General features: G+C 37.1%; 1 protein-coding gene across 1 annotated transcript in view; it reads right to left on the reverse strand.

The window, feature by feature from the left end:
* The window catches only part of DARS1 (aspartyl-tRNA synthetase 1), a 67,573-nt gene that overhangs the window by 34,906 nt on the left and 4,804 nt on the right, over positions 1-27,863 (reverse strand). The window contains exons 3-4 of the mRNA XM_040228519.1: positions 26,056-26,148; positions 15,421-15,523 (exon numbers count right to left, since the gene is read on the reverse strand). Coding sequence (XP_040084453.1) covers positions 15,421-15,523; positions 26,056-26,148 — 196 coding nt within the window. The remainder of the gene's footprint in view (positions 1-15,420; positions 15,524-26,055; positions 26,149-27,863) is intronic.

Consider the following 27,863-nt stretch of genomic DNA (forward strand, 5'->3'; position numbering starts at 1 on the left):
ATAGCTATAGGTAGTTAATATAACTACTATAGGGTTGAGTAGCTCTCTCCAAACACTTTTGATAATCTGACTTACTCTATCGGTAAAAAAGTGGTAAGTATGTCCCCTAATATGTAGATATTCTATTTATTTAAAAAACTATATACATGTAATACTAAATGTAAGTTATTACCTTTCAGTTCAGTTCAGTTCAGTCGCTCAGTCGTGTCCAACTCTTTGCGACCCCATGAATCGCAGCACGCCAGGCCTCCCTGTCCATCACCAACTCCTGGAGTTCACTCAGACTCATGTCCATTGAGTCGGTGATGCCACCCAGCCATCTCATCCTCTGTCGTCCCCTTTCCCTCCTGCCCCCAATCCCTCCCAGCATCAGAGTCTTTTCCAATGAGTCAACTCTTCGCATGAGGTGGCCAAAGTATTGGAGTTTCAGCTTTAGCATCATTCCTTCCAAAGAACACCCAGGGCTGATCTCCTTTAGAATGGACTGGTTGGATATCCTTGAAGTCCAAGGGACTCTCAAGAGTCTTCTCCAACATCATAGTTTAAAAGCATCAATTCTTCAGCACTCAGCTTTCTTCACAGTCCAACTCTTGCATCTATACATGACCACTGGAAAAACCATAGCCTTGACTAGACAGACCTTTGTTGGCAAAGAAATGTCTCTGCTTTTCAATATGCTACCTTTAGGCAAATATAAATTTAGGGTGAGATACATAATTAGCAACAGTGATCCATAATTAGTAGTAGCAAATCCATACTTCACATAGTTTCCTGATAATTTCTATCTAGCTAGGGGAGTATGAAAATCTTGTCAGATATGATTGGATTATCATTAAAACAAAACAAACAAAAAAAAAAACACGCTTCATCATGCGGCTGATACAAAGATTTCCCATTATCAGTGGAAGTGTCAGCATTAACACTTGTGCTGAAGAACTGATGCTTTTGAACTGTGGTATTGGAGAAGATTCTTGAGAGTCCCTTGGACTTCAAGGAGATCAAACCAGTCCATCCTAAAGGAAATCAGCCCTGAATATTCACTGGAAGGATTGATGCAGAAGCTGAAACTCCAATACTTTGGCCAACTGATGTGAAGAAATGACTCACTGGAAAAGATCCTGATGCTGGGAAAGACTGAAGACAGGAAGAGTAGGGGACAAAAGAGGATGAGACGGTTGGATGGCATCACCAACTCAATGAACATGAGTTTGAGTAAGCTCCAGGAGTTGGTGACAGACAGGGAAGCCTTGCATGCTGCAGTCCAAGGGGTTGCAAAGAGTTGGACACGACTGAGCAACTGAACTGAACAGAGTCTCTTGGAAGAAATCATTTTAAGCCACTTGTCTACTGTGTGATGGTCAGTTTATTATCTTAATAAATATAAATAAATATCATCTCCCAAACCATTTAACCAGACACAGTAAACTGTAATATGCTGAAAGTGAACCAGAGAGTTGGGGTACCACTGTTTGCTCCTCTGTGTTCCTGGAATCCTGCAGTCTTCCTTTAGAGACCTCACATGCTAGAGGTGACATGTGTGTGACCTCATGAGGTGCAATCCAAGTGACAGGTCCAGTGTTTATCTATAAATTAACTATTTGAAAAACTTAAATTTTTCCTATAACTCTTAGATTAAAAAGAAAGGAAGGAAAGGATTATTTTCTTTCCTTTTGTGGGTAATTTTGAGCAAATCACACTTTGGAGGTCACTGGGATAGGATACAAGAATCACAACTAAAGGCTGTTGGAGCAGGTGATTTGCAGGTGAAAATGTATTTAATAGCATGTAACTGAGTCAGATGGAGAAGGAAATGGCAACCCACTCCAGTACTCTTGCCTGGAAAATCCCATGGACAAAGGAGCCTGGTGGGCTACAGTCCATGGGGTCACTAGGAGTCGGACACACTGAGTGACTTCACTTTCACTTTTCACTTTCATGCATTGGAGAAGGAAATGGCACCCCACTCCAGTGTTCTTGCCTGGAGAATCCCAGGGACGGGGGAGCCTAGTGGGCTGCCGTCTATGGGGTCGCACAGGGTCGGACACAACTGAAGTGACTTAGCAGCAGCAGCAACCAAGTCAGAGAGATCCTGATCTTGCATATAAATAGTGGAGAAATAGATCTGGTAAAGAAGTACTTCCAAGGGACGGGGAAATGGCAGGGTTTGCTCTTACAGTTTTAAGTTATTTTTAAACATTATTTCTATATATAAAAGAATATACTTACTGTTAAAAACTGCAATGTTTAATAATGTGTAAATTTAAAAATTTAGGTTCCTTATCATATACTGAACTCCCTCTTCCTCTAATCACTGCTTTCTATACTTCTCTACATTTTTTCTCATTTACAAAAAATATATAATGCATCTACAGTAGTTTTGTTCATTTTCTCCATATTTTTTAAGTTTGAAGAAGCAGTTTTATTTCTATAGCTTAAATGCAATTGATCTTAATACATATAAATACCTAACATAGTATTATTTCCATGGAAATTATTATTTCCATTATTAGCAACTTTCATTTATGTTCTAGTTCCCATGTGAAGTGCTTAACACAAATATCATCTTGCTTAAACCTCACAAAGGCCTACAAGGTAAGTATACTACCATTTTATAGTTGAAAAAACTGAGACTGAAAGGTCAATTAATTAGCCCAAGATCATGCAGCTAGTAAGATCATGTACAGATTACCACACTAAACAGTTCTGTTACAGACTCACATATCAGCCTCCAAATTTAAATACTCCAGAATGCATTGTCAGCTCACTTTGAAATAATTCATTCTCATTCTTAGAAGCTCATGAGCTGCCAGATTCCTTTATAGCTTGTGTGAAAGAAAGTGGAAATAACATGCCCTTCACAAATAGTTTTCAAAATGCCCAAGAGTCATGCTGCCTTTTCTGGTAATGCTGATGTATCCTGAGGTCCTGCTGTTGCCAGCCTCAACATATATTCATCAGAATCTTTGTATAAGACAACATTGTTATTACTTAATAACTTAGAAGAATTAATCCCATAAACTGGGATCTAGTGACAGCAGAGTTTTAACCTACTTTTAAAGCACTTATTTATCAAGGTTTTCAATACAAATTTTGAGCTGGACAGGACTAGATATAGAAGGTCTGTTTCTGATCCAATAGGTAAGTACCTCATTCCAACAAAGAGGTATAAACCATCTAAGTACAGCTGTTCAAAGGGCTGCAATTCAGAACAGTGTGCAACCCAGCCTATGTCCATCAATTAATCCACAGGATGCTCAAGAGGTTCCCAAATGCCCACCAGTGTCTGGGCCTCAGCTTGGATGATGTATAGAAATACTTTCATCACAGGACCTGTAACATGTCTCTTCATGAAGTTGTTTATTTTTTGTCCTCTCCCTAAATTAAGTTCCTTATTTGATTATTATGTGTTATTTAGTGTCACTAAATAACTAAGCCCAGAATGCCTGGACCAGAGCAGAGGTAAATTTTCTAAATCAATGAACCTTCTTCTGAGTATTATTTTGCTATTTATAGTTCTAAAAATTAACGTGCAAACTGAAGATTTAGCTTATTAACTAAGTAAAATAGTTATTTTCAGGTGAAAGATCTAGAAAGGAAAGAAAATAATCAAACTTGTAAGTAGCTAGGTGACTCACTAGAGAATGAGAAACACACTTGTGACTCACCAGCTACCAATAAATAACCTAACCACAATGACTAATACGAAGGAAAAGAAAATAAAACATACACATTTTTTTAAACAAATATTACAGCCTGAAAAGACTTTTTTTTTTTTTCAGAATCCAAACAGCTCTATGCTGCTGCTGAGTTACATAAACATAAATAGCAAAATAGAATTTTTAACATCTGTTCTTTAAATGAACTGTAGGCTTCTGCACTGAGTCACTATGATTTTAATTTTAAACTTCAAAAATCTGTGTTTACATTTACTCCAGTTGTTAAAAGCAGTCAATACAAAAAGGCCTACAGGGCTGCCTTTAAAAAAACTTGCCTTTACAAGACTCAATCATAACTAATACAGATTACTCTTTCATTATTTTAAAATGTCACTAAATAAACAGTAGTTTTAAAAAGAAAAAAAGGGATGACTTGCCTCAGTTCTAACTCCAGCTACTAAATATTAGGACATTAATGTCAACATAAGATGGGGATCCAGAAACATTGGCTTAGATGGGTATCCCATCTTCCTGCTTCCAGATAAATTTCATTTAAAGATCTCAAACCATTTCGGATACACAATTAAGAACCTGTTCTTAAAGACCTCTAGGGAATGAGATGTGCCAACCTTCCTATATAACTCATTTAGTTGTTTCATTTCTATATGCATTCAACCATGAGAAAATTGATCCTTCCAACAAAGTGATTAAAATAATGTGTTGAAGAGTCCTGTGACACTTAAATCCAATTAATGAGTCAACTTTTCGGATTAGTATATTGATGAATTGGATATTCCCAGGAAAGATAATATGGGGAAAACAACTGACCCCATATTGTTAATTTTGCTCTTAAGGAAAATACTAAAACGCTAGAAACTGCTAGTGGTACAATCTAGTCAGTAAGGCAAAAATAAGCACCTAAGATTTAATATCGTAAGTAAATGCTAAGATAGTTATCTACTTAAGATATTAAAAGTGACCTCATAGTTTGCCTTTTAAATGATTAGGAAACCCCAGCTGGAACAATCTGATTTGATATTTTTAATAGTGGAGTCCTTGCTTTTTTCCACCTGGTATATGGCCAGAGGGAATAGAGTTAAATGTAGGACCTCATGGAATTAACATATAAATACCATTTTTCTCCCACTTTTTTGTGTGGGAGTTCACATGTTTTAAATGTCCAATATCTTTGCAGTATTCAAGATGCAAACACCTTGAGAATAAATAAACAGTCCTTAGGCACTCCCCATGTACTAAAGATAATTACAAGCATTTAATATAAAAATCTAAGAATGAAAATTAAATAGAGATTAGAAATGGCCTTTTTCTCATGAGCATATTTTCTGCTATGCTATTTTCCAAACCATAGATTCTAGCAGAATCTTTAGTTGGCTTACTAACTAAACTGCTAGTCTGCCGAAGTGAATGTTACTAAATATTCATTTGAATTACCTCATGCTTCACCGATCCTTAAATTTCTAAAGCAAAAAAATCTATAAGGATTTTTTATTTATTTAAATATGTATCAGAATCCATTAAAATTTATATGTTGCTGCTAATATGTTTTCAGTCGTAACAGAAGGCTAATAATATATTGGGGCTTCCCTGGTAGCTCAAAAGGTAAAGAATCTGCCTGCAATGTGGGAGACCCAAGTTCAATCCCTGGGTTGGGAAGATCCTCTGGAGAAGGGCATGGCAACCTACTCCAGTATTCTTGCCTGGAGAATCCCATGGACAGAGGAGGCTGGCAGGATTGGAAAGAGTCAGACAAGACTAAGCGCCTAACACACAGAATAATATATTCAGCAATGGAACCCACAGAATTTTCCAAATTTTTATTTTCTTATTATAGTTCTACTTGGAAACAAGGGATAAAGAGGAATGAAATCCTGAGGAATTCAGTGAAATAATGAAAACAGAAGCAACATATAAACCTCTACTTTCATTATAAAGTAGAATATAGTCTCCTAGGCCCAGTTGAGGAATAAAAATCAATTGTTCAGCCATAAACACACAATACACTCTAAGCCTGGTGTTAGATTATGGCACCAGTAGTATATGGGACACGGAGTTAGTAAAGAATGTGCAGGGCAAGAGAAACAAAGAGAACAGTGGATAAGGATGCAGTGAAAGTAGTTCTAGGAATGGAACTGGGGTTGTGTGAAGTCAAAAGGGGACAGAAAAAACTGGAAGAAAGTGGGGAGATTTTCCTCCTCCAGAGTATCTTCCTGACCCAGGGACTGAACCCGTGTCTCCCGTGTCTCCTTGCATTGGCGGGTGAATTCTTTACCACTGAGTCACCTGGAAAACCCACACAGAGAACAGATACTAGAGTTTAAAATGAAATTCTAACAAGCAAAATCAAGCCTGTGGCCACAGCAGTGAGTTATTAAAGTGAAGCAATGGCGAAGACGGTGGAGGAAAAGTAAGAAATTTCAAGGTGAACTTTTTCCATATGGTAGTCACTTGAAAACATTTAAAATGAGAAATGACTTGGAATAGGAGGAACAGAATTCTATCAAGCCAGAAAAAGAAAATGGTTTCAGTAAAACAATCCATTTCAATCTTTGGCTTTCATGAACTCAAAAGGCTGAACTTCTGTCCAATTACCTTAATATCATCTAAGCAAGTTTAGGAGACACTGTCCAAATCCCTCTCCCCTTGTTCACTGCTAACTGAGCCCCACCCAGCTCAGTTTTCACTTTTACCTGGTCAGGTGTTCTAAGGGAAGGTGAGCCCATCCCAGCTCTGAAGAGTGAACTGTGTTTTAGTCCCAGCCCACCCTGGGAATTGATTCCAGACTGATGGTGTTTTTTCCATATAGTTTCTCAAACTAGAAACTTTGAAGCCATTTTCCACTTCTTTCTTTTCCTTACCTCCACACATAAGCAGCAGCAAACAGATAAGATTCTTACACTTGGACCCACTCACTGTGCAAGCATCATTATCTCTTTTAAGAGTATAGTTTTGCTTTAACACTTGTTTTAAAAACGTGAATTAATTCTAACCAATTGGGATTTCCCTGGTGGCTCAGTGGTAAAGAATCCTCCTGCAATGCAAGAGACACAGGATTTGAGAGTTCCATTCCTGGGTTGGGAAGATCCTGGAGGAGGAGGAAATGGCAGCCCACTCCATATTCTTGCCTAGAGAATATCATGGACAGAAGGGCCTGGCAGGCTATAGTCCCTAGGATTGCAGAGTCGGATGCGTCTGAGCACACATGCAATGCACAACTGATGTATTAAATATCAATCTGAGAATAATGAGAACTTGTGTTTGCCAATGCCAGATTTCATCAGTGAAAAATACTAGGTCAATGCAGAAACTGTACTCAGGTGAACTTAGCCAAACAGGAATACATAAAACATACACACCTCAATCATCTACCTGTGTTATAAGCCAAACTCATTCACATCAGCTAGTCTAACTTTCCTTCTGGTTTCAGACAGCCTTTCTTGTATCATTACACAACAATTTACAAGCTGCAACTCTTCTGATATCCACTTCCACTCAGAAACAGTGAGTCTTTTTAAAGATAAAGTGAAATATTTATGTAACTCTCAACATTCAATATGTATAAAACTATTTTATGGTTTTAAAAAAATTAGGTTCTTTTTATAAAACTGTATCACTGATATTTTTGACTGCTGTGCTGTATACCTATTTTCTGCACAAATCTTGAGGTTTTTATTGTATAATTTTGCATAGCATGGTGATTTTTAGGAAAGTATTTATTACAATAACGGAACTGACTAAATATTAGCACCACTCTACAAAAAGTTAACCCAAAAGGACACCCATACCACAATGTCCAAGATCTCTTCCCTTGCTGACAACAGAGCAATTCTATCAGTACAAGTATGTTACAAAGGGGCTAATATGTTAAGGAACAGCATTAGTTACCCAGCTAAACTCTTTCATTTCCTTCCTGAGTCCAGAATCTTGGTAAAGGATAAATTCTTATTTTAGATTCTGAGTGTGGTTTAATTTCCACATCAGTTCCATATATCACATACGTGCTTTGTTGAGTGACTGCATTTTATTTCTTACAAGAGTGAAAAGAACATGTAAAATGCCCTGTGTGGCAGTGCTGCTGCTGATAAGTGAAGTGAAGTGAAAGTCGCTCAGTTGTGTCCGACTCTTTGCGACCCCATGGACTGTAGCCTGCCAGGCTCCTCTGTCTGTGGGATTCTCCAGGCAAGAATACTGGAGTGGGTAGCTATCTTCCTTCTCCAAAGGAATCTTCCCAACCCAGGGATCGAACCCAGGTCTCCTGCATTGCAGGCGGATTCTTTACCATCTGAGCCACCAGGGAAGCCCGATGATACGGAAAAGCCAAAAGATTAAGCAAAAACAGATGTAAATTTGCCTAGTGAGCTTTAGGCTTCATATTTATACTTACAGCTATCAAATATTTTTATATTGAAATTATTCAAAAAAATAACTGTCTTTGCAAACATGAAACTCTAGACCCCTTCTTCCCTACTGTTTTTATTGCATGCTTTTAAGCTACTGGGTGATTTCTGCTTTATGAATGGCAACTACTGCTTTATGCTAGAGGAGATAAGCTCATTAATATTACTGATGGCCAGAAAAACATTTAATTCCTCCTTTGGAACTGTCTCTAGCATGAATTTATGACAACACTAAAGTCTTTAATACTTTAGTATCAGCTATATTCTTTAAAACCAAAATTATTATTTTTCATCAGTTTTAGTTCTCAATAACTTGGGGACAATAAATAAAAGTCACTATCACCCTCAAGAAATAAAACAGATATCTACTTTTGAGGATGTATACAAGAATAGACTGCACACTCCAGAAACGTATTTTTGAGGCAAAAAAGCAATAGGGTTTCCTTTTCCCAGTCACCAACACATTTCAATGACATTAAAGTTGTATTCTAAGTGAGCTATATATATTGTGGAGGGCACTGAATGAGTATCTTTATACAATATTAGAGAGGCAGGATGACATAGAAGCATGAGCCTAGAGTCAGAGACCTTAGTATTTTAAGTAACGAGGCTCTTATCTGTAAAATGAACAGACAAGAGGGAAAAAAAAAAGACAAAGGGTATCTATACCTCACAGTGCTGTTATGAGGCTCAAGGGGAAAAATCCATACTGAATATACAGTAATAGTCAGCTGTTATTGCTGCTACTGTTACAAGCAAATCTGTTATTTCCCCTGTACATGAGATAGGGAAGCTACTGGTGATCACTACACTGAACCTTTACTGGGGTGCACCCCATAAACATAAAAATTCATGGTAGCCACTGGAAAGCTTGGCAAGATAGAGCAAGAGCAATCACCATACTAAATTTTAATTGTAGATTAAGTTTCTTAAATATTAGAAATATTTCACATGCAATAAAAGTCCAGGTATATGTGTGTGGGGGAGGGAGCTTTTTTCCATGGCCTTTCTTTAAAAAAAATCTATGGCATGCCCATTCAGGGATGCCCCCCTCCCCCCAAAAAATATCTAAGGTACCCGTTATAGAGGTCACCGAACAGTATCCCATCATTATTCATATAATCTTCTTAATGTACACAAGATAATGATGGAATGTTAGCAAAATAAGCTTTGTATGAATAGTGATTTTTACCTTTTATTTTGTTTTTCCAGTGGTCATGTATGGATGTGAGAGTTGGACTGTGAAGAAAGCTGAGTGCTGAAGAATTGATGCTTTTGAACTGTGGTGTTGGAGAAGACTCTTGAGAGTCCCTCAGACTGCAAGGAGATCCAACCAGTCCATCCTAAAGGAGACCAGTCCTGGGTGCTCATTGGAAGGGCTGATGCTGAAGCTGAAACTCCAGTACTTTGGCCATTTCATGTGAAGAGTGGATTCACTGGAAAAGATCCTGATGCTGGGAGGGATTGTGGGCAGGAGGAGAAGGGGACGACACAGGATGAGATGGCTGGATGGCATCACTGACTCGATGCACATGAGTTTGAGTGAACTCCGGGAGTTGGTGATGGACAGGGAAGCCTGGCATACTGCGATTCATGGGGTCACAAAGAGTCAGATACAACTGAGCAATTGAACTAAACTGAACTGAAAAACTATAGATTTAAGCCCTTCAAAAGCCCTTAAGCTTTATTATACTAGATTGTCACAATAAAGGTCTAAAATGTAAGATAGCCTACACTATATTGACACATGCTGACTGTTACTTGTTAATAGTAGGGATAAAGTTGAGAGCTGAAACCCAGGTGATGACCTAAATTATAATTTTAGGCAGTCATTATTTCATATTTTTCAAAACAATTTCTACATTACTCCTATTTACCCCCTTTACCCCTCCCCCTCAACATCAACGGTGCATATATTTTTAAAAATAATAAACCACCTTAATAAAAATCTGCACTCCAATTCTAAGGCAGGCACAAGCTTGGTTCATGTGTCAAGTAACTTCCTTCAATTACAGTGAATTAGCACTACATCCAACCTCAGACTTTAGTATTTCTCAGGCAAGCTCAAATAAAGATGTTTAAAGAAGGGTTTTGGTTGTGAAGAATGAAATAAGACTAACATACAAGTAAACAATTTATGAAGTCATGTGCCTAATTAGTAAGGAGCCAAGTCTCTGGGCTCTTTATTACACCCAATTTTCCCTGGCACTTCAGTTTGGTTTCTACATCATCTTAGCAATTCTATGAAAACTTATTTTGTGAACTCAATTTTCTTCATCAAAATCCCGGGAATTTTAAATTCAAAATAAGCTTGGTAAGAATTAAGCACTACTCAGTGTGGCATAGATCAGTGGTCTCTCTTTACAATATCAGGGACCTTCAGTGAACACTTAATTTTACTTAAATACATACAAATATAAAATTAGTAGAAGTAAATGCCTTATTGTCATAGCTCTTAATTTTAAATCGAAGTGAATTTTTACAGTCTGTTTTTTTTTTGGCTGTGCTGCATGGCCTGCGGGATTATCTTAGTTTTCAGACCAGAGATTGAACCTGGTTCCTTGTCAGTGAAAGCGAGCAGTTCTACCTTTGGACTGCTACGGAACTCCCCTTCAAGGTGAATTTTTAAAGAAAATAAAAGCAAATATTAAAAACCATAAAATTCAAATTAATAATATCACTTTAAAGTTTGTTAAAAGTAAATTTCTGACATTTGTTTTACTGTATAAAGCTGTAGACTCACGTACACTTCTGGATTTAATTTTCTGTACTTTTTAATACTACTAATAAAGAATGCTTGTTCACAATTACATAAAACATTAACTTTGAGGTTGGTTCAGGATAATCAGGCCTCATAATTAACCAAAGTACTGCAAAGAGCAATCTAAGAATGACAATTTATCAGTAGATGACTTTATAAAACCATAGTGTTCCAGTCAGAGTTAATAATGTAGTATGTTAACTGATATCTGAATCAAACAGGAATCTAATCTGATAAATAAGAGAACTGTAAATAGAAACATTTTCCCTAGTATGGAAACTATTGTACTATTAGTTTTCTGCTGCCTCTATACAGATGAAAATAGGATTCAATAAGTCTGCTTGAGCAGCACAGACTAAGTAAGTAACTGCCAAGTACCACCAAATAACTCGCTTAGCAGATCACTTTTCAAACTACAATGAAATCTTCATTTGTACAGAACATGGATATTGTTGGCTTCAGTTGGCATGAACACAATTTACACAGCAGTTCTCCTCTGTAAGTTAGCCTATAAAATGATATGGCATAGTATTTTTTTTATGTATCTTTAAGATAATTTTTAAATTTTTATTTTAAAATTAAAAAATGAGGCCACTGTAGATATGGAGAGACTACCCCATCTGAAGCATATATATTGTGAAGTGGTGGGAAATAACAGGAGGAACTGGGAGGCAGAATTAATATTGGACATAGTTGGATATAGGAAACCATTGAAAATTTTAGATAAAAATAGCACTTAGAAACTTCTGGCATGTGTGGACTTTTTAAGAAAAGGATTTCAAAGGATGAAGAAAAAAATCAACCCGTCTTTTTCCAAAAAAAGTTCTGAAAGTTCTTTAGAATTTACATTACAACTTTACCTGATCTATTATTATTCATGAATAGAGCAGGTAATTTTCAAAGCAAAATTTTTCTGTTCTTGATTTTCTTCTTTTAAAACTGGTACTTTGAATATAAGATTGTACTGCTGGCTTTCTGTTAGAAAGGAGGTGTGCTTTAGACTTGTTACCAAGAAAGAGCATGATTTCTGAACTACCTTAGAAGTATAGCAAAATCACATAAAAAAAGATAAGCTGACTGACATATCAAGAAATCATGTTCCTAAGAAAATTAATTTCTTATCAACCAGCCACAAAATTAAAAGCTTATCATCTTTCACCATAGAGTCATGAGAATTTTCCTTTTTCATAAGGTAGCAACTGCTATTAACACATTTATTCTTACTCAGGCAAGATACCTTAGCATGTAAGTAGTGCCAAAAGTTAAATAATTGCAACTTAAGTAGCACATGTTAAACCTATTGTATAAAACTGGCTCCATTCACTTGCATATAACCAGTTAATGGCTTTATAATTTGCAACAGCTCTATTATGAAACCATCTTTTCCCACACATTACTAACTATATAAAATGCAGTTTTTAAAATGGATTAAAAATAGTTACATGTTCTTTTCTGGTTTAAAAAAGAATTCAAGTCTTCCCTAGTGGTCCAGTGGCTAACTCCATGTTCCCAATGCAGGCGGCTTGGGTCTGATTCCTGGTCAAGGAACTAGATCCCACGTGTTACAACTAAAGATCCTGCACACTATAACTAAGATCTGGTACAGCCAAACAAATAAATAAATAAATTTAAAAAAAGGAAAAGAAATCAAAGTCACATCATGATAGTTAAATAGTGAAAGTTGCTCAGTCACGTCTGACTCTTTGTGACCCCATGGACCACAGCCCACCAGATTCCTCTGTCCTTGGAATTCTCCAAGCAAGAGTACTGGAGCGGGTAGCCATTCCCTTGTCCAAGGGATCTTCCTGACTGAGGGATTGAACCGAGGTCTCCTGCAATGCAGGCAGATTCTTTACTGATTGAGCTGCCAGGGAAGTTCTGGTTAATAGTCAAACCTGAATTAAGAGTAAAATCAGATCTTGAGAATTCCTTGGTGATTCAGTGGTTGGGACTCAATGCCTTCACTGCCATAGGCCTGATGGGCCCCGGTTCAATCCCTGGTCAGAGAACCAGTATCCCTGGGTTGCAAGCAGCCAAAACAAAAACAAAAGAAAAAGGTTAAAATCAGGTCTATCAATAGATAGTGACTGAATTTAATCCACTTCAGGATTATGAAATCCAGGTTAAATTATCTGAATTCTTCCCTTATTCTAAAAAGAAAAAAAAGGTCACCCATACACTATACCATTTAGACAAAAGCCTTTCTTTAACATTCATTATAAAGGCATTGCTTCCCAGGTGGCTCAGTGGTAAAGAATCTGCTTGTCAATGCAGGAAGATTCAATCTCTGGGTCGGGAAGATCCCTTGGAAAAGGAAATGGCAACCCCTCCCTCCAGTATTCTTGCCTGGGAAAACCCACGAAGAGAGGAGCCTGGTGGGCTACAGTTCATGGGATCACAAAAGAGTTGGGCATGACTTAGCAACTAAATGACAAATAAGGGCATCAGTGAACTAAGTTCTGTGTGCAAGTATGTTTTTCAGCTGGTAAGCTTTGGTTGACATCTGATATGGTCAACTGCTGTCAGTTAATCAAGTTCCAGGAGTTTCTGAGAAGACCCAAAATAAGAAATAACTATTTGTAAACTACTTTAATGTGTCTGCCTCTAAAGACATCAAATGAAGTTACTGTTCTCTTGATATTAGAGTGACTCTTAAGTGATTAACAGCAAATGGGATTTCCAAAAGACTTTCAGACTGCTAATCTTTTAAGAATGTAATACTGAGGTTATAATGCAGTTTAAATAAAAAATATATTTGATATAAAACTGTCAGCTCTATGTATGGCTGAGCCCCTCTACTGTTCACCTGAAACATTGTTAATTGGTTATACCCCAGGACAAAACAAACAAAAACAAAAACCCCAAAACCCAAACTGTCAGCTTCATATATTAGTTTTCAGAACCAATTTAATATACAAAAGACAGAAGCTGTTAGGGGAAACACTGACTGAAACCACCTACCCTGACCAGGCACCACTGTAACCATTTGCGTGAGTTATTTTATGACAGGAGGTCTTGGTAAGGAACAAGCCACCACCAATCAGAAGAATTCAGGAAAAGTCAAAAGGAGACACCACAAATCCTACCAACCTGCCCGAATCCTCCTTGCTGGAATTCCTCTTGGGTGAGCAATGCACCCTGAGTCTGGAAACTAATCCCAGCACCATGAAACCTGAGACTGAAAGCACATGGCAAAGCACTCCTCCTGGGTTCCCGTGCCTTCCCACTCCCCACCCAGGTACCCCTTACCAATGAAGTCTCTTGCTTTGTCAGCCCCTGTGTCTCCTTGGACAATTCCTTTCCAAGTGTTACATAAGTGCCCACTCTCAGGCCCTAAAAAGGGTCCCCCTTCCTGTAACAAAGTCCTAAAGGTTGTTTGTTGACTTGAAGCTGACTTTTCTCCAGTATATTAAATATAATGAAGCATATACATCTTTGGTTTTCAGGAGCTCTTACAGAAGCCTCACAGTAGATAGTTTACTTCTAGGAACCAAGTTTACTCACGTTCTACTTCATAGGATACAGATTGACCTGAAAAGGCTAGGTGACAAAGGCACCCCCACAAGCATATACCCTTAAAGACTAGGGATGGAAAGAGCAAAATGAATCACCAAAAGATACAGGTTGAAAAGATGAAAGTGATAGTCTCTTAGTAGCAGGGCTATGAGATAGGGAGAGGTGGGGCTGAGCTCATCAGAGATAAACGGATGTAATTAATGGGCTGGAGTCTTTTAACCAGAGGGCAGGTATTGTTATGATACAATCAAACTAAATTTGATAAATAAATCTGTAAACCAAAACCTGTTGCTAAGCAGTAACTATATGTAGACCACTGTGCTGAGGGAGTCAGGGAGGGTCAAACATAAATTAAAATATGAATCAGTTTTTAGTTTCTTTCTAGTTCTAAAATTGACAATTCTATCTATGTTGAAAAGTGTATACATATAAAGTGTATACATATAAAGAGCAGAGATATCCTAATCCTATATCCTGCCCCTTACAAATTGAACAAAACAATAAGCTTCTGCAGGAACCCTGGGCCAGGAAGTAATACTTCTGTGGGGGGGAAAAAAGCAAGCTTTATTTAAAAAACAAAAACCCTTTTGGTGTCCAAGTTAAAAGCTGTGACATGTTAAAACAACTGTTTTACTTACTTCAGGATGGAATCATTTGCAAAATTCCACTCTTATTTTAAACACTTCTGTTATTCAGTTAGAAAACTTGTTGCTTAATATGCAAATCTTAAACTAGGAAAGGGAGGGAGGAAATGAAGCTCAACAAACACAAGAAAATAAAGTTGCTTTGCAGTGTTGAGGCTGCCAGGCTTTTTGTTACTCTACTTGAAAGTAAATGTGACTTGTCTGTACAGAGTGCTGCTTCAGCAGTTCCAAATGAATTTCAAGCTTGTGCTCCATATTTTCTCTTTTGTAAGTTTAATGTATTCAACAACACTGAACTGACAATTTAAATAACTACATTTTTAAACAAACGAAGCATTGATGTTAATGTATGAAAATGGTCCAAAGCCTTGGGAGTCTTGGTTCCCACCATTGTTTATTCTGACAACAGGATATAATTGCTTACTTACTTGGCAGCAAATTTAACCATCTGCTTGCTTGCATGGTCTCCTACCGCCACAAGAGCCTGGACATTAAACTGCTGCTGTCGTAGGACTAAGAAACACTGCTTTCCTGAAAAAGACAAAAAGTATACAAGTGTATTAAGGACATGCTAGTTTTACAACACGCTAGTTCAGGTTTTACAAAGAAGAAAAATGACAGCCAAAATACTCTGACAGCCAAAATACTCATACTCAATTTACAGGCTTTAAAGAAACCCAGTTCCTCCTATGCTTTTAAAATGTTATTGAGGACGTAGGCAAATCATCAATTTCAAAAAACATTGTTTATCAAGAGAATTATTTTGTCATTGTATGCACTTACTAAACAAATTTCAAATAACTTCAGATCACTTTCACCATTCATAAGTTAGTATATTCTATAGGCAAAGGTACTATGCTAACCATCACAGGAGGCTCAAATGATGCAACCATGAAAGTACTAATACTGAGCTTAGTCACAGGAACATAAATGTTCTTTGCAGGTGGTTCCTTTCATTTTCCTTCCAAAGTACATTTTAAAGAGCATTTAGAATAACAGACTAGCTTATCTCATGTTCTGTTTTACTCATTTTTTATGATCTTCCTAATCTTTTGTCCTATACAATTGTTACACTTTTTTTTAAACCCCCAATAATTCACTTTGTCTATAAAAGATCATTGTCTTTATGCCCTAAAATGAGTATTATTTCTGCATAATTCTGAGCCTTGTGATTCTTCTTTCATAAGGAACTGTCATTCCATATTATCAACCATTTGAAAGATATTCACAATAGATCCAGTCACTATCCTTATGGCAACTCTTTTTTTCTAAAAAGATTCTTTTTACAAGTCTCTGATCACATTTTGGGACACTACTTCCTCATAAAACAAGTTAAATCTTTTCCAGACCTCTTTTCTTATCAGATTGTCTTTCAAAACATCAAAAGATTTTGGGGGCTTTTTAAAATGAGAATTATCTTTTACACCGAGAATTAGCTTTGCCCCTCCCTCCCTCCCCTAAAAAAGCAAAAGATGCAAGCAGACTTGTAGTTAATACTTTCAACATACAGTTTTGAAATGCAAATCTGACAGCAATCATGATGTTAAAAAAAAAGGCTGCAGAGTGCCAACACAGACACAATCTATGGACTTCCAAATCATGTATGATTGACTATTTTTACACTACATAGATACCATTTCCCCTTTCCTTTGGAGTATGATCCAGTTGCTAAGTAAAATCTCTCTCTTTTTTAAAATTATTGAATTATTTTTGGCTGCACTGGGTCTTTGTTACTGCAGGTTTTCTCTGTCAAGTTGTGCTGAGAGGAGGCTACTCTTTGTTGCAGGGTGCAGGCTTCTCATTGTGGTGGCTTCTCTGGTTGCAGAGCGTGGATTCTAGGTGTGTGGGCTCAGTAGTTGCAGCGTGTGGGCTCCAGAGTGCAGCTTCAGTAGTTGTGGCACACAGACTTGCTTGGCTGCATGTGGGATCTTCCTGGGCTAGGAACTGAACCTGTGTTCCCTGCATTGGTAAGTAGATTCTTAGCCACTGGACTTCAAGGGAAGCTCTAAGCAAAATCTTAAAAAAAGAAAATTACGTGAGCTGTACAAATTCAAAGGGATTTTTAAGACGCTGAATTGATAAAGATTGTTACTCTAGAGAAATCTGCAGATGAATCAAATGACATTATCCCAAGAACTACCGAAATTATAGCCAGATGTTAGCCCACTCAGAACAGAATGTTAACAGGAAATAGAAGGTAATGTGCATGACTTAGTAAGCATTTTAGCTGTTCTAATAGTGCAGACAGTGGCAGCACTGACCTGGCTGCACTACAAAGCAATCTTGGGATGAACTGCAATGCCAGACAAAAACCCTGGGAGAGAACAGAGAGCTCCACAGTACTTACAAAGCGTGACCATGTCTTTCGGTTAGCACTAGGGGGTGACATGTAGTGTAAGGGTTTGGTAAAGAGTAAAAGCTTTTAAATCAAAAGATATGGGATCATAGCCCGTTACTTCCTATAAGGGGCCTACTAGAATATTAATTATGTCTCAGTTATTCATCTGCAAAATGAAGAAAATAACAGCATACTACTCATGGGGTTTTCTTGCATTTTCATCTATACTCTTGAGCATTATATAATAAGTTTATAATTGTGACGAACACCCAATTAATGTTAACTGTAAACTAGTATTACTACCTTTTAACTTATTATTATTACTAATAGCACTACTGCCACTGCCTACTTATTTGAGGACTATGAAAACCGGCTTCCCAGGTGGCACCAGTGGTAAAGAACCTGTGTGCCAATGCAGGGGATGCAGAGGACGCAGGTGTGACCCCTGGGCTGGAAAGATCCCATGAAGCAGGAAATGGCAACCCACTCCAGTATTCTTGCCTGGAAACTTCCACGGACAGAGGAGCCTAGCAGGCTCTAGTCCATGGATCGCAGAGTCGGGCATGACAGCGTGCATGCACTGCATGACCATTTCTATTTCACAGCTGGATCACTATGTCCAAAAACTATGGTGGGTGCCGGGAACACAAAGTACGTATTTGTTAGACACTCATGACGGACTGTTATGTGAACAAAGTGATAAAGCCAATCATAGTTTTAAGAGATATTAAAATTGACTGCATAAAAAACCCCACCAAAAATATGAAATTGTATAGGAAGAAAAACACCAAAAAATGTGGCTACTAATGGTGAAATCATGGAGAATTATTCTGTTCTTCATATTTTATGAACTTTCTACAATAAGCATGTACTATTTTTTTTAATCAGAAAAAAAAAGTTTCAAGAGACCAATAAAGTCAAAGATGAAGGTACAGAAGAAAGGTAAGGGTTAAAAGAAAATTGTGGCCATGGTCCAGATTCAACACAGGAGATAAGCAGAACTATGTACTTAGGAGTACATAGAAGCAAACATACTCTTAAAAGCTCACATGCCTGCTGCTGCTAAGTCACTTCAGTCGTGTCCGACTCTGTGCGACCCCATAGACGGCAGCCCACGAGGCTCCCCCATCCCTGGGATTCTCCAGGCAAGAACACTGGAGTGGGTTGCCATGTCCTTCCCCAATGCATGAAAGGGAAAAGTGAAAGTGAAGTCGCTCAGTCATGTCCAACTCCTAGCGACCCCATGGACTGCAGCCCACCAGGCTCCTCTGTCCATGGGATTTTCCAGGCAAGAATACTGGAGTGGGGTGCCACTGCCTTCTCTAACATGCCTGCTAGAAAACAGAAATCATGAAATCAATGATTATGAGTGAAGCAAAGAATGTTCACTGTTTTCTTTTAATGTTTAATGTATTTACTCTATGTAATTTTAAAATTTAAATCTTTTTTTTAAAAAAAGCCAATAGATGAAAGAAAAGGGGAGGTGAGACCAATGTATGCTGAGTCGCTTCAGTCGTGTCCGACTCTTTGAGACTCCATGAACTGTAGCCCACCAGGCTCCTTTGTCCATGGGATTCTCCAGGTGAGAATACTGGAGCGGGTTGCCATGCCCTTCTCCAGGGGATCTTCCCAACCCAGGGATCGAACCCTTGTCTCTTAGGTCTCCTGCATCGGCAGGTGGGTTCTTTACAACTAGCGCCACCCGGAACGTCCAAGACCAATACCATCAGCATATTATAAACCCACAGTAAGTAAAAATGTACAGAAACAGGCAGATCAATGCAGCATAAAAAAGAACTGAGATGATGTCCTATTAGAGCAAAGAGATTTTAATTCTAGTGGAATTCAGGAGGTAACTAAAAAACTGAGTAATAGAAAAATGGAACTGAATATTAAACTATACAATAGAAAAGGGGAGGGCTTTCTAAGTTTGAAAATTATAGAATGCCTATACATAAAAATAAAAAAAAAAACCATTCTGGGAAAAATATCTACTGAATGACATATAACCTATATGAGTTAATATCTTTAATACATAAAGATCTTAAAGATGTATAAGTAAAGAACACTGAGATCCCAATGGGTAATGGACTAGAACAAATAATCTAAAAGAAAAACACCCTAGTAAGTATTCATGGCAGATAGACGGGGAAAAAGTGGAAACAGTGGCTGACTTTATTTTTCTGGGCTCCAAAATCACTGCAGATGGTGACTGCAGCCATGAAATTAAAAGATGCTTACTCCTTGGAAGGAAAGTTATGACCAACCTAGACAGCATATTAAAAAGCAGAGACATTACTTTGTCAACAAAGGTCCGTCTAGTCAAGGCTATGGTTTTTCCAGTGGTCATGTATGGATGTGAGAGTTGGACTGTGAAGAAAGCTGAGCACCGAAGAACTGATGCTTTTGAACTGTGGTGCTGGAGAAGACTCTTGAGAGTCCCTTGGACTGCAAGGAAATCCAACCAGTCCATCCTAAAGGAGATTAGTCCTGGGTGTTCACTGGAAGGACTGATGTTGAAGCTGAAACTCCAATACTTTGCCCACCTGATGCGAAGAGCTGACTTATTGGAAAAGATCCTGATGCTGGGAAAGATTGAGGACAGGAGGAAAAGGGGACGAAAGAGGATGAGATGGTTGGATGGCATCATTGACTCCATGGACATGGGTTTGGGTGGACTCTGGGAGTTGGTGATGGACAGGGAGGCCTGGTGTGCTGCAGTTCACGGGGTCGCAAAGAGTCGGACATGACTGAGCGACTGAACATAAGGAGAAAAATGTTACTGGAAATGAAACTAATGTAAGTTGAAACAAATACTGATTATGACACATACCTCTCATACTAGAATAAATTTAAAAATATACACTATTATTCAATGCTCAGAAGAATTAAGTGAAAACCATTCTTTCATAACTTGTCAATAGCAAGATAGGCTTGAACAATGCTTTCAGAGATAAATTTGGCAATGGGCTTAAAATGTTCTGATTCAAAAAATATGTTTCTCAGAATGTATGTTAAGAAAATTAAATAGGGAACGTCTTACTGACAAAGGTGTACATAATAGCATTATTTAAATTAAAGAAATGAGGTTTAACATCACCCTGTATTTATGTAATTTTCACTAGTAGAACAGATCTACATATGACTAATGCTATGGTCCCAAGTTTTGTGTGTTCAAAACACTTTCAAATATTAGAATCTTTATGGTACATTCAAAAAGATTTTTAAAAGACTTAAAAAATCAGTACTGGTTTCCTGGTAAACAGAGCTGTCCACTCAGACCCCCTCTTATCAAGTGCTTTTGACACCAAGTTCTTGAAAGGTGTTAGTAAACTAAATTGTTGTTTCTTTGACTCTGGTGATACACTGCACAGTGTGATCTGTTTGGTTCAATGTCCTAAAAGGCATTTTCCTATAGATACCGGTGAGTGATTATAAGGGGCAGTGTGTGTGACTCCTTTCATACAAATTTAAAAACAAAGGATATGCTCATACTTGTAAATGCATTTTTCTTCCTAAGAGAATACACAAGAAACAACACTGGTTATTTTTGGGGGCGGGGAGAGGAATAGACTGGAGCTAGATTTGTGATATTTATATTTTTCTTCCTTTTTAAAAACTGAAGAATAGTTGATTTACAACACTGTGTTAATTTCAGGTGTACAGCAAAGTACAGATGGGGAGATAGATAAAACAGATAGGTAGATACATGGCACACTGTTATCCATTCATCTGGTGATGGCCACTTAGGCTGCGTCCATGTCTTACTTATTGTAAACAGTGCTGCTTATGAACAATGGGGTACGTGCATCTATCTTTACGAACTAGTTTTTGTTTTTTCTGGATACATGCCCAGGAGTGGGATTGCTGGATCATAGTGTAGCTCTGTTTTTCACTTTACATCTTTCTGAACTATAGGATGTTAATTTTTACTATAGCAATATATTATTTTTTATTCTAAGAAGCAATTAGATAATTTCTCAGTTTACCGAAGAGTTCTCATTACTTAAGTTAGTACAAGAACTTTATATGACAGATTTATCAATTGCTATATACGACCCTAATGCTGGGTAAGATTGAAGGCAGGAGGAGAAGGGAACAATGGAGGATGAGATGGTTGGATGGCATCATGACTCAATGGATGAGTTTGAGCAAACTGGGAGATAGTGAAGGGAGAGGGAAGCCTGGAATGCTGTAGTCCATGGGGTTGCAAAGAGTCAAGAGATGACTGAGTGACTGAACAACGAATTATCTTTCGTCATGGAATGCCCCAGTCAGAAGTGAGTTTATAGAAAGGAAAGCCAATGTTCAAAACAGCAAAATGAATTCACTATTTTTAAATATTTTAAGTCCTCAGCAGTTAAAAATTTGTGTTGCACTTTTATTCTTAAGTTTTTAGAAGAAGCAGATTCTTAAATTTACACAAGAGGACTGTTTTAGAAAAGTGTAAAGTTGGAAACCTTCCTTTCTTCCATGAAGAACAAACATGGTACATAGTCAAGACAAAAGGTTTACTCTTATCTCCACTTCAGTGATGGCTCAATAAAGAAGTAAGCCTTGGTGGAAGAACCAGTTATCAAAGATGTGAGGCAATTTTATGTTTTCATCTATTCCTACTGTCCTTTAGCTTGCCAAGCTCTTGAATTTATTAGATGATGTATCTTCACTTCCTAGCACCCAACATTAACATCTTCCTTCACTGCTTATGTTAATCAATTATGGAATAAACCACAAAGACCTGTATGTTTTAAAATACTTTCCATTTATTATTTTCCCTGAAATATTCTTATATGGATATAAGTTGAGGTTTTGACTCTTGGTATTAAAAATTCTAAGAGTTTCTCTCGTGACTCAGTGGTAAAAATACACCTGTCAATGCAGGAGACGTGGGTTTGATCCCTCGGTCAGGAAGATCTCCTGGAGAAGGAAATTGCAACCCACTCCAGTATTCTTGCCCAGAAACTCCCACAGACAGAGGAGCCTGGCGGGCTATAGTCCACAGAGGGTGGCAAAGGGTCGGACATGACTTATTGACTAAATACAACAATAAATAAAAATTCTCTCTGACCACCTAAATAAATCAGCTATTTTGGAAGTATAAGTTAAGGTTTTAGAAAGAATAGTCTTGTGCCAATGACTTCATGCAGTATGTATAAAATTTGAAAGGAATCATACATATTTCAATTACTTTCTTTTTTTTCATTTCAAGAATTTATTTTAATTAATTAATTTTAATTGGAGGCTAATTACTTTACAATATTGTGGTGGTTTTTGCCATACATTCACATGAATCAGCCATTTCAATTACTTTCAATAAGCACTTAAGCTTTCATAGTCAAAGAAACTAATGCTAAATGTTTCATTAAGAATTAAAAACTTCCTCTCACTTCTATATGAAACTCTTGATTTCAGGGATTTGATACATAAACCTATTGTGAGAAATTTGATTTGTAATCTTTAAAAATATATAAAATACTGCCCTTAATTTGAGGAGAATATACAAATATTTGTTATATAAACAGACTAAAGGCTCCCCTCCTTAACAGAATTCTAGCTGTCATATTTTTGACACTTTAATTTCCTTATTCATGGTTTTTCAGCACTTTACTTGAAACTGACAGCATCTGTAGTTTTTCTAAGTCCAATTTTAATGTGCTACTACTTCTGGAGTTAAAACACATGAATGATTCCTAATCAGTCATATTTATTGTCATTATAATTTTTCCATATAAGGAAGAAGGGACTAGCAGCAACCAGGATTCTGAAATTCAAAGATTTTATTTATCTTTTTCAAATAATCTTGTCAGAAATAAAAAGCACTAACAATCATTACTGGCAAGAGTGTGAAGCAAGTGGTACTGTCACACACTTGGGGGAGTATAACTGAGTATAGCATTTCGGGAGTGTAATCTGGTACTGGAAAATTTTAATATGCCTATGCCAACCCTTGAACCCAGCAATTTAACTTCTAGAAATCTACTTTGGAGAAATACTGCCTAATGTAGATCTATAACCGATATCATGGAAGTATCTCCAAGAAACATTGTTAATTGAAAAAAAAAAAGGTACAGAAACCATGTACAAATATGGTATCATCTACATAAAATAAGACAAATTAAAACACATACAAAACAAAATCATGTATGTATATATGTGTGTGCATATGTGCATTAAAAAGAAAGATTTAGGGGGAAAGACACTGAACAAACTATTAAGAATTAATAGAAAAGGCTGGGGCAAAGGATAGACAATAGAGAAGAAAAAGGAAGATATTTGTACTCTTTGAAAAATCCATGTGAAAATATTAATGTATTACGTGGGTAACTTACAACTTACATACACACATGTATACAAACTTAAAAACAAAGTAGGATCTTTTAAGTAAAAATTATAAAAACCAGATTAATGAAAATTCAAAAACAAAATTACTGAAATTTAGCTTAGTACTATACTAAAAGAATACTATCCACTCCTTTACCAAATTCAGTTTATTACAAGAATCTAAAAATGGTTCAACATTAAGAAATCCATTATTGTAAACCAATACAATTACGTACAGTTGGTTCTTGCTACTTGTGGCTTTATATGTTTTCCATGGGGTTGCAAAGAGTCAGACATGACTGAATTAACTGAGCATACACACATGTTTTATAAAGTCACTAGGAACAATGAATTAGCAAGTACTGAACCACTGCTCCTAGGGGAAATATAGAGTGAGGTTTCTGTGCACGTCTGGTCACGGTATTTTTATTAGTCCAAAAATACATAAATCTGTTGTGTGTATTTCTGTTTAAAGACACCTTATTTAGTATATATTATTGATTCATTAACATAAAACTCATGCCCAACAACACTATAACTCACGCTGGGACAAAACTTAGCTATTAATAATTCATATTTTCTCCATAATATATATTATGGGTGCTCCTTTATATAGGAATACCAAAGAACACTTCAGCACTGTGCTTCAGGGGCAATTTTAAACAGTTAAATTAACAAAATAAAGCAGAAAACTGTGAAGAATGTAGCATTAAATAGATTGCAAAGAGGACACTTGTTTGTGAGAGCTGATACAAGGTAGAGCTTCACTGTGTTTAACCTCAGCTGAAAATGTTGTATTAGGAGACTCAAATTTCTCACCACTATTCATGTGAATATCTGGGTACGTCTGTGAATGACAGTGAAAGCACTCCAAATGTTGATTTTGGAGTTACAAATATATGTTATAGTAGGTGAATTTGCAAATACACAATCTGTGAATAATGAAGATCAACTGATTATTTCCAACAAACAAAAAAACAAACAGGAGAGTATACTGAATCTCTATAGAAATAACGCAGCAGAAGTTTATACCTCTACTGTTTGAAAAATTCCTCATTGTGAGAATCCTTGCAAAACTGGGCAATCTACTAATTATTGCAGAGAGAAACAAGAAATGAGATAAACATTTGAAAGAAAAGGACAAAATGATTATTTGTAAATGATATCAATGCCTACCTATAATCCTCATGTACCTCAATGATTATCAATTCATGGCCACTTGTTTCAGCCTTATCGCTCAATTTCTGTACTATTTTGAAGCAAACTCCTACAAACTATTATTTCATCCATATATAATTCGGTATGGAACCGTAATAGATATCCTTTTAAAAGTAACATTACGACAGTATTATCTCAACTTCAAAAAAAATGAACAATTTTTTAACACCAAATATCTAGTCAGTGTTCAAATATTCAACAGTCTCAGTGCCTTTTCAACTACATGTTTAAATCAGGATCTAAATATTAATTGAGAGATATATCTGTTTTAATCCATAGGCTCCTCCTCCTGGTTCAATTTATTTCTTGAAGAGATCAGACCTTTTTCGCCTGGCAGTTTACTACAGTCTAGATTTTGCTGCCTGTATCCCCATTGTCGTTTAACATGTCCTACAACTTTCCTGTAAGCTGGTAGTTAGATCTAAAGGCTTAACGAGATATGGGTATAACTCTTTGGGTAAGCTGTGGGTATAACTTTTCACTGCGATGGTGACTGCAGCCATGAAATTAAAAGACGCTTACTCCTTGGAAGGAAAGTTATGATCAACCTAGATAGCATATTCAAAAGCAGAGACATTACTTTGCCAACAAAGGTTTGTCTAGTCAAGGCTATGGTTTTTCCAGTGGTCATGTATGAATGTGAGTTGGACTGTGAAGAAAGCTGAGCGCTGAAGAATTGATGCTTTTGAACTGTGGTATTGGAGAAGACTCTGCAGAGTCCCTTGGATTGCAAGGAGATCCAACCAGTCCATCCTAAAGGAGACCAGTCCTGGGTGTTCACTGGAAGGGCTGATGCTGAAGCTGAAACTCCAATACTTTGGCCACCTCATGCGAAGAGTCCACTCATTGGAAAAGACCCTGATGCTGGGAGGGATTGGGGGCAGAAGGAGAAGGGGACGACAGAGGATGAGATGGCTGGATGGCATCACTGACTCGATGAACATGAGTTTGGGTGAACTCCAGGAGTTGGTGATGGACAGGGAGGCCTGCCATGCTGCAATTCATGGGGCTGCAAAGAGTCGGACACGACTCAGTGACTGAATTGAACTGAATATTTTACATTGATTTAAGAAGGAAAACAGGCGTTTCTATTCTGTTTTTAAAGATCTGCCTTGCCTTGTGAGAAATTTGCAAAAGAAAAATTCAGTGATTACCAAAAGACCCGTAACCATCTAATTGATCTTACCTTTAGCTCTGCTTGTATGAACCCTTGCACGCACCCAAACAACTTCACCAGCTTTTTGCACTGTCAAATCACTAATTCGAACCAAAACTCGATCTGTAGCAGAAAAGTGAAACAATTCTGTAATTCAAAATTTACAAAGACATCAAGATCAAAATTACTTTGTTTTATAGCTAACATAAGTACTTGTATTATCTTAAATGATTCTCATCTCTAGCAACACTCTTTTCTTTTGCTTTTCTTTTAATTGGTTTATAACACCATATGCTTCCTATGTTTAACATTATATTTCAGCTTCTATATACTTAACAGCATGCTCAATATCAAAAGTTTAGTTTCCAAACATTAACACAGATTTGACCCTGTTACCCATTTCACCCTCCCCTCATGCTCCTTCCCCTCTAGTAACCACTACTCTGCTCTATGTTTTGTTGTTTGGTTTGCTTATTTATTAATTTTTGTATTCCATGCATGTTGTTGCAAAAGGGAAGATTTCATCTTTCTTAATGGCACACATATATACCACATCTTCTTTATCTATTTATCTATCGACAGGCACTTAGCGTGTTTTCATATTTTGGCTACTGGAAAAAATGCTGTGGTAATATAAGGGTGCACATATACTTTGACTAGTACTTTCATGCTCTTCAGATAAAAACACCCAGAAGTGGAACTGCTGTATTATGCGGTAGTCCTATCCTTAATTTTCTGAGGAACCCCTGTAATGCTTTTTATAGTGGCTATAACCAATTTACATTCCTACACACGTTGTACCAGGGTTAACACCTTCTCTATCACTTTCTGTATGCAATTTGCCTCAAGTTTTATGAATATCCTAAATATATCTCTAAAACCTATCCAATTCTCTTTCATCTTCACTGCCACCATTCTAAACCAACATACTATATCTTGCCTAAATGAGAGCAAAAGCATTCTAACTGGCAATCCCTTGATAATTCAATCTACAGTGGAGTCAATATAATTTCAAAATGCAAATTTCCTGAACATTTCAATGACTTATAAAGCCAAACACAGCCTGTCTTCACCTGCCTCTGCCTGAGTGGACATGGTATTTTTGCTTGCCTGTCACAGTATGTAAGTCAGCTAGCTACATGAGGGGACACTTTGCCAGGCCTGGACAGTCATAGCACCCCACTCCCTAGGATACAGTGACTGTATTCAACTAGAAAGTTCTTTTCTCATATGTAATATACAGATAATGGGAATGAAGCTGTCTTCCTCCAGGTCACTGGGCTGAGATAGTATTGACTGCCATCTTTCCTACTACCTGAATTTGCAGGATGGGAAAATGAAGTCAATAGCCCAATGGAAGCAGAGCCAGGAAGTAGAGACTGAAAGCCCCACCAATAATTCTCCAACTTCTAAATCCTATCATGGCATATGCCATCTTATACTTTGGTTTCCTACTGTTACATGAACCAATAAATTCCCCTTCTGACTACAAGTGAGACCCAACAATTATGCCCCCCAATACTAATAGCAAAGTACTAGAGTCCCCCAAACAGGAAAACTGTGAAAAAACCATGGTTTGAAGATAGTGATACAAGGCAATCATGATCCAGAAATTATTTTGATATTGTTCTAAATATGCAATAATTTCAGTATTAAAGAAAAAGATATAAGCATTAGTTAAAAATAGTCTAATAGAATGATACCACAACATCACAAATAATAAAAAATCTCAAGTCTCAATGGTTATGTGGCCTGATTGTAACCAAATATGTCAACATCACATGCTGTAAAACCTAGTTACCCTAATACTAAAAATACTTTTGTGGGGGATATTATAA

The sequence above is a fragment of the Oryx dammah genome, unplaced genomic scaffold (assembly GCF_014754425.2).
Source record: "Oryx dammah isolate SB20612 unplaced genomic scaffold, SCBI_Odam_1.1 HiC_scaffold_27, whole genome shotgun sequence".
In the NCBI taxonomy this organism is placed as follows: domain Eukaryota; kingdom Metazoa; phylum Chordata; class Mammalia; order Artiodactyla; family Bovidae; genus Oryx; species Oryx dammah.